Below are 8487 nucleotides of genomic sequence, written 5' to 3'. Positions count from 1 at the left end.
GGTACAGGGAGAGGGACCCCTGGGCTTGGCTGGGTCGGGGGGGTACAGGGAGAGGGACCCCTGGGGTTGGCTGGGGCGGGGGGGTACAGGGAGAGGGACCCCTGGGGTTGGCTGGGGTGGGGGGGGCAGGAGAGAGATCAGGGGAGAAATCAGGAAGAGTTATTTCTTGTCCCCTCCTCCCATCCGCATTTTGTAGCAGCTGAAATGTTTCTTGGGTTTCTCTGTTATCTCCAAGTTGCTCCTCCGGTGCCAGAGTTGGGAGCCATTACTCCTCCCAAGCCCCTGTGGCATAGGCTGAGTCACATGCTGAAAGTGACCAAGGACCAGATTTCCAAAGTGTGCCAGGGCCAAGCGCCACAGAGGGGCACCTAGTGGGATTTTCAAAAGCAACCGGACACCTTGAATGGTCCCTTAGAATATGCGCTAACGACTTGGGCTAAACCAGTGGTTCTCAACCAGGGGTACGTGTACCCTTGGGGGTACTCAGAGATCTTCCCCGGGGTCCATCAACTCATCTAGATATTTGCCTAGTTTTGCAACAGGCTACATAAAAAGCACTGCCAAAGTCAGTACAAACTAACATTTCATAGACAATGATTTGTTTATACTGTTCGTATGCTAGACACTGAAATGTAAGTACAATATTTATATTCCAATTGATTTATTTTATAACGTTATGATAAAAATGAGGAAGTCAGCAATTTTTCAGGAATAGTGTGCTGTGACACTTGCATTTTTATGTCTGATTTTGTCAGTTTTTAAGTGAGGTGAAACTTGGGGGTACACAAGACACATCAGACTCTAGAAAGGGGTACAGTAGTCTGGAGAGGTTGAGAGCCGCTGTGCTAAACTCTCTGTTCACCCCTGTATTTAGCTGTGACACTCCGAGGACCTTTCCCAGACCTACAGCTCTGTATAGCTCGAAAGCTTGTCTCTCACCAACAGACATTCATCCAATAAGAGATATCACCTCGTCCACTTTGTCTCTCCAGGCGCCAAACTCGTAAACGTTTTTGAAAATCCATTAGGCCCCTTCTGTATCTTTAGGCACCTAAATACACTGAGAAATGTGGCCCCAAGTGTCCCAGGTCTGGTAGAGAAAGTAATATGCCACCAGGGTTCATAAGGCAGTGAAAGGGGATGGGGTCACAGCAGTTCCTTGGAAAAGACAGTGGGCCCAATGCATCGCTGCTGTAAACTTCAGTAATACCAGGGACAAATTTGTCCCAGTGACTGCATTTCTCACTTTTGGACTAATGCATTTCACAGCTTCTTGGAAAAAGCCAGGTGCTCTTTAGGAAATATGATTCTCCACTGTCCTGCACCTTGTGTATTCATCTACATCTGAGTGCAAAATGCTGTCAAATCAGAATCTCTGCTGGGAATATCTTTGTACACCTACTTTGCACAGGTGTAAATAATTACACAAGGTGTGAGGCAGAGAGGATCAAGACCCCATGTTTCCTGAGTGCATCTTTGAGGGACAGGAAATGGACAACATTGAGCAACAACCCAGAGACCCAAAATCGAAAGGCGCATTGTTGCCAGGGTTGGGGTGATGAATGATCACAGCAAAGAAATCTGTCGAAACAAGAGGAAATCTGTCTTGTTTTATTACAAATAAATGTAATAAATTTATGCCTTACAAATAAATGCTTGCAAGTTTTGCACCTATAATCTCCTCTTCGTATTATTCTTTTACCATTGGTATAGGAAATTGTAGCATGCTTACACTCAAGTCCTCTGACAAAAAATGTTACACATGAAAGAACTAAGCCTGAGAGGAAAAAGAAACTCAAATTAATATATATATCAGTGTTTGTCTGTGTTGTGAAAACTGGAATGATCTTGTTTTTATGCTTCTGTATGCACAATAGATATAATCTGCTTGGGTAATGTTGGGCTGTTTGCTTGTTTTGTTACTTCAAGCAACTTCTCTTTTTGTTTCGAGCTTCTGAGCAGCTTCTGAGTAGAACCACACCAGGAGCGCTTCCACCAACTTAGGGAGGCTGAGAGCCTGGGCTCTCAGCTCCGGGCGCAGCCCCCCCACCGGGAGCCCAGCTGACCCCTGGGCTCCCCGCTGGGAGCCCGGTTGCCCCAGGTCTCTCGGCTCCCCGATCCGAGCACGGCTGCCCCTGGGTTCTCAGCAACATGTTCCTCGCTGGGAGCATGGGAGCTGTCTGGTGCAGTCAGGTTCACAGCTAGGAGTGAGGAGCCAGGCAGGCACAGCCCGGATCGGAGGGGGGAACCCAGGCAGCAGCCTGGCTGGGAGTGCGGAGCCGGGACCCTGGTGGGCAGCCAGGCTCTAGCTGGAGCCCCCAACCACCCCAGTCTGACAGCCCAAGCTGTGAGCGGCTTTCTTGTCACATTTACAGATGGAGAAACTGAGGCACGGGGAGGGGAAGTAACTTGCCTGTGGTCACCCAGCAGGCTGGGGGCAGAGCTGATAGTTGATCCCAGGTCTCCTGAACCAATCCATTATTCTGTCCTCCAGGCCACACTGCCTGGCAGGAAGGAATGCTGACTGTTACCACTCGGATCGACTGAGCTTTGGCTGTTTCATCTTTGGCTGGGCTGTGAGGGACGTGCCCTTACGCAGCAAGTCATGCTCTTTAGGAACAGTCCTCAGAGAGAAATTTTGCGGCATACTGACTTCAGTTCATCAGGCTGGAATTGTAGTGACTCGTCAGGCGGAGGAATCTAAAGCCACAGCCAGATGAAAGGGAGATGAACACCAATTCAGGATTAGAAAAGTGGTTTAAATATTGTACCCTCTAATGTACACTGTGTTGCTTTCTTTCTATCCCCCAGTCTCTCCCATTTACTGGCCCTATTCATGGCGGTCTTCATGACGGATTGATGGTTATCATCAGTGGAACTGTTCTTCCTACATGTGACAGGTGTGTGCTTGTAGGGATACGGCTGCTCCCCTCCTGTGCCTAAAATCAACTGTTGAGAATATTGGAACATGACCAGGAAGAGGTTAGGAGGTTAGCTCTAGTGACTCAGAGGAATTTGTCTGTTGGAAAGTTTCCCCCATTCCCAGAAATACTGATCCAGTTCCAATCTGTTGACAGAGTCGTTCAGATGTGGCTTTGAGAGCGTGCAAGATCAGGCCTGACGTTACAATAATTGATACTATAGGAAATGCACCTTTGAGAGATGTGCTATCGCAACAATAAATAGTTCCAATCTTATAATGTGCCAGTCACGCAGTTATCTCAGAAGGAAGGCCAGTTAAAACACTGGAAATAGGCTCAGTAGCGTTGAAACATGCATTGTAAATATTCAAGTTGTTCGTTTGAGCCCTGATCCTACAAATATTTACTACGGGGAATAGTCCTAAACATTATGATTAATTCCAATAACTTCAGTGGGACTAGTCATGGTAAAAAAGTCTCTGCCCAGAAGTAAGCGTTTGGAGAATCATAAGCTTAGTTGGTTTTCAGCAGGATAAAATCAGTTAGCACAGGCTTAGCTACTAAGTCTGAACACTATTTGAGGTTTGTTTTCACAATAGAATAGATTGTGATAATAAATTACTATGTTGCTTTAAAAAGCAACAAAGAGTCCAGTGGCACCTTATAGATTAACAGATTATTGTTGCTTTTTACAGATCCAGACTAACACGGCCACCCCTCTGATATGTTGCTTTAGACTTTCCGTGTAGAAATGTTGCAATGACAGAACAGATATCTTTAAAAGGGAGCAGAGGCTAGTCCTCTATAAAGACTATTTTGGATACAAGTGAAAGCACACTAGATTTCTTAACCATGCTCAGTTTAGTTCATCTTCGTACTTTTTTCCTTCACAGCTTCAAGATAGACTTTCAGTGTGGATCCTGCCCAAGTCCTGATGTTGCTTTTCATTTTAACCCACGATTTGAAGAGGGTGGATGTGTGGTTTGCAATACTTTCGAAAGTCAGAATTGGGGAAGAGAGGAGAGGAAATATGAAATGCCTTTTTTAAAAGGTCACCCCTTTGAGATTCGGGTTTTGGTAAAACACGACTCATTCCAGGTAATTGTTAATGCTGTATTTTACTTGCAAATTCATTATAAAATGGCTATTCTGCTGAATCAAGGAACGTTCTCACATCTGAAGAGTTATATTAAAACAATTCCCTTTTAAAGGGAATCTTTAATGGGAGTCTTTCCGTTTATTTGAATGGGAATGGACTAAAACTCTGCTTACTTTTGCATTTTAGGCCCTGATGCTGCAACACTTGTGCCCATGTTTAATTTTACACATGTGAGAAGCCCCATTGACTTCAATGAGATTGCTCAGATGAGTAAAGTTAAGCATGCACATATGTGTTTACAGGATTGCAGCCTTAATCCATTTAGATAATTCAAAGACTAGTCAGTGTTACGTGAGTTCTTAGTCAGTTTCTAGTGAATTTCACTTTTGGGTTCGCAGGCACTAGCACAGTGCTGCAGTGTTTTGGTTGCAAAAGCTGCAGGGAAATGTTGGTTTATTTTGAATTGATTTTTGTAAAATAGATTTTTGTAAAACTTCATAGAAATATTTCTATTGTTCTTAGGTTTTGTAGTTTTTTTTAAAAAACAAACCTTACATTTTCTTCTCAGCACGAGACATTATCCTTTATTCCAAAAGAATAACTTCTGCTTTTTACACATGGCAGGTTGCTGTAAATGGAAATCCCTTTGTGCAGTACAAGCACCGGATTCCACTTTCCAAAGTGAACCACCTTAGTGTGTCTGGGGGTGTGGACGTGGCAATCATCAGCTTCCAAGATACTGCTGTAAGTGCCGATTGCATGTATTATTGTGTTTCAGAACCACGAGGGGAACTGGAGAAACTCTAGTATTTGCAGAGATTTGGGGCATGATCCAGTAAGAATCTGAGTACGTCCTGTGAGTTGCTGAATATCTCAAACCGGCCTTGTCCCCACTAGTGCTCCTAGTGGTGGAGCTTTACCAGTGTTAGACTGACAATGGGGAAAACGCTAGTGTGGACAGAGTGCAGGTATTTTTTTATTGCCATGTCATGCTCCAAGATGATAAAAAGCCAATGCCTGTCTGTGCTAGTGCTTCCAATTTTGCTGCCACCAATGGAACTGCAACTAAGCTAAACCAACAGTGGAAAAAATGCCAGTGAACTGAGTGAGCTCTGAACTCAGTGTGGGAGGAGGATGTTCTGATCCTTTCAGGAATCATTGAGGTCCTTGCAGGATTGGGCCGTTGGTTCTTAAACCCAATATTTTACTTGTAAAAAAAAAATCCTCTGTTGTATTCCCGTATTTACTGAACTGGAGGCAAGCCTTTCAGGGAAATAGTAATGAGTCTACAGACAGACCACCCTGTGTTATAAACCCATTAAGTATGAAAAGTCAGGGGACTGGATTCCATGCTCGGATTGGAGACCTACAAGGAACTTGTAGGTGCCTACAAAGAACCAGTGGTGTCGCCGATTCTGATTCTCTCTGAGTCAGTACTAGACCAATGCCCCAGAGGCTTAATTGATTCATGTATTTTTAAGGCCAGAAGGGACCATCAGATCATCCAGTTTGACCTTCTGAATATCAGAGGGCCATTAGTTTTTACCCAGGGATCTCTGTATTAAGTACAAAGACTTTAGTTAGACCATAACATTTTAGACCTCTGGAAACTAAAATGTGTGTCATGGGAGAAACCAAACTGCCTGTAGTAAAGTGGTCATTAAGGGGTTAACTGGATTACTCAGAGCAGTGGTTTTCAACCAGGGGTACACGTACTCCCACAGAGATCTTCCAGGGGGTACATCAACTCATCAAATATTTGCCTAGTTTTACAACAGGCTACATAAAAAGCACTAGCAAAGTCAGTAGAAACAAAAATTTCATGCAGACAACGACTTGTTTATCCTGCTCTGTATACTGAAATGTAAGTGCTATATTTATATTCAAATTGATTTATTTTATAATTATATGGTAAAAATAAGAAAGTCGGCAATTTTTCAGTAATAGTGTTCTGTGGCACGTTTGTATTTTTATGTCTGATTTTGTAAGCAAATAGGTTTTAAGTGAGGTGAAACTTGCGGGTACACAAGACAAATCAGACTCCTGAAAGGGGTACAGTAGTCTGGAAAGGTTGAGAATCACTGGCTCAGAGTATTATGGTTTGAGCCATGCTCCACCCTTCCCTCATTTCCTGTTTCATTAGTGTGTGTTTTTCTCTCTCTCTCTCTCTCTCTCACACACACACACACACACACACACACACACACACACACACACTGTATATAGTTGAGTAAAGCAGCAAGTTCCCAGCCTGCAGTACTGTAAACAAAGTGTGTTTGTTGTGCACTTGCACTGAGTGGTCCCTTTACAAAACTGTCACCAATGCCCGAGGCCCTTGCAATGACAGGGAATTATTAGGTGAAATGTGCCTATATGATCTCAGCAGGTGAACTGCACTCTGTGCTGCAGAGGAAGGCAACTTCCCACCCCCCGCCCAGGTCCCAGCCAATCGGATCTGGGGGAAAATTCCTTATCAACCCCAACTCTAGCAATCAATCTGACCTAAGTATGTGAGCAAGAGACAGCAGCCAGGCATTCATAAACGCTATGCTGCTGCAAGAACTGTCTTTCAAATCAGATGTGAAACCTAGGTGCTGATCCCTTCTCTGTGTTAAAGATCCTGGCTCTTCTTGCAAAAGTTAGGGGTGTGAACCCTCCTTTCCTGTCCAGATTCCAATGTAGGTAAATTAATTCTTCCTGCGGGAATTCTCTCTGTACTTTCAGTTGGACACAATATACTTTCTAGGTATCCTCTGCCGTTTTACAGTGTGGCGGTGCTCAGATAAACTGCAGCCATCGGTGTGCTGGTAATTGAATGCTGGGTGAAGTAATCTGAGGATTGTGTTGTGAAGCTTAATTAGTTAATGTTCCGAAAGTACTGTGAGATCCATGGATCTGTGCAATTCCCTCGAGAAGTATGCAGTGTTATGTGTAATATCAGTTTCTTGTGGAGATGTACTTACAACTAAGGGTATCTCTGGGAGAATTGTCCAGATTATTTGATTTGTATAACATCTGAGGTGTTTCCTGGGGTGGGGGTGGGGCTGGGGGGGAAATATAAATGACTTAGGAGAATAAAAAGAACCCTCTAGATTCTAGTAATTAAGAAACCCACTTTTATAATAAGATTTTCCATGCACAGAGCAAAATATAACCGTGCACAATGACATAAATATTTCATAATCTAGTATATGACATATATTTAATCCTTCACAAAGATATCTGGAATAGTTAGTATTGAATATACTGCGATTGTCTTATTGAATCAAATTTTACAGGTGCATTTGAGCATTCTTAATTTGTAACCTAACTGAAAAACTAAAGCCCCTCATTGTCTTCCCATATTATGATTCCTGTTTCTTTGCAATAATCCTACTGTTGTGTATAGATTTCCCCCCACTGATGTTTGAGCAAAAGGGAAGGGGCAGAGTCTTCTCACTGCTTTATCTGGTGAATTAGACATTGGGCTGAATTAAGTACCACAATAACCGGGTGTAATTCCGAGGAACTTTAATGGATGCTAAATTTTCCATACTCACTCTGAGTCAGGGTGGCAGAACCTGGCCCTTTGACATTTGCCCAAGCTTGCGTATCAAGCTCGTGGAAGAGTGTGTACCCAGGTCTCCTGACTCCCAGATGGGTGCTGGAATCACTAGACCACATTGCTTCTGTCAACTGATTTTGCCATTGGACTAATTTTTTCTTTTTCATAACTTTTAGCCCCCAGGTGCTTGGTGTCCTACGGCAGCTGGGATCGTAAGTGTTTAATCTAACTTCCTTTTTGCACTTTGTTCCTTTTGTTGGCTTGTATCAACCAAAGTTGGAAAACAGAGCAAATCTGACAAGCTATATTTATTTCTTCACCCCACAAAAAATCTGAAGCAAGAATTGTTCAGTAGCCACAGGATTCTGAGTAATTTTATCAGAAAGAAACATATTATCAGAGCATGCAAAGACAATAATGGCAGTATGCCAAAGGAGAGAAAAAATATCACTGTCTGGGCTTTCTTCATGACTTTTTCAGGGTTAATTTGTACATTCACAAAGATACATTTGTTTTCTGTGTTGCTAGTGCCTCCTAGTGGCTATTCTTTTATTTGTTAAGTACCAAGATTGTCTTTTGCTTTTCAGACCAATGCAGCTTTCCCACCTACACAGTTTGCTCCTGGATCAACATATAGTGTGAGTTCAAGTGATGCTGAATCCATTTGTATTAAATGAAGGGAAAATTTTCTGCTTGATTCAGTGGGCTAAATAGAGTTCTCTTTTACACCATGTAAGAAGAAAATAATTCAATTTGCTTGAATAGCGTTAGTCTGGATTTTATTACATCAGTGTAACTGAAAGCAGAACATGGCCCAGCCCAATATTCCAGGTCTGCTAAGGCAAGCTTAGGAAGAACTAGAACAGCCAACTTTTGTACCCTTCTCATTCATGTGTGCGCGATATTAAGACTCCAGACTGGTG

At 43.1% G+C, this 8487-nt stretch overlaps 1 protein-coding gene across 1 annotated transcript in view; it reads left to right on the top strand.

Annotated features, from left to right (window-relative positions):
* LOC112121017 (galectin-9) overlaps positions 1-8241 on the top strand; it is an 8427-nt gene extending 186 nt beyond the window's left edge. The window contains exons 2-6 of the mRNA XM_029912526.1: positions 2812-2900; positions 3815-4019; positions 4645-4764; positions 7741-7776; positions 8152-8241. Of these exons, the coding sequence (XP_029768386.1) occupies positions 2812-2900; positions 3815-4019; positions 4645-4764; positions 7741-7776; positions 8152-8241 (540 nt within the window). The remainder of the gene's footprint in view (positions 1-2811; positions 2901-3814; positions 4020-4644; positions 4765-7740; positions 7777-8151) is intronic.
* Positions 8242-8487: the final 246 nt, after the last annotated feature.

Source organism: Terrapene carolina, unplaced genomic scaffold (genome assembly GCF_002925995.2).
Source record: "Terrapene carolina triunguis isolate 2854851 unplaced genomic scaffold, T_m_triunguis-2.0 Scaffold231, whole genome shotgun sequence".
Taxonomy (NCBI): domain Eukaryota; kingdom Metazoa; phylum Chordata; order Testudines; family Emydidae; genus Terrapene; species Terrapene triunguis.
The sequence above is the reverse complement of the archived record's forward strand: the minus strand, read 5'-3'. Positions and strand labels throughout refer to the sequence as shown.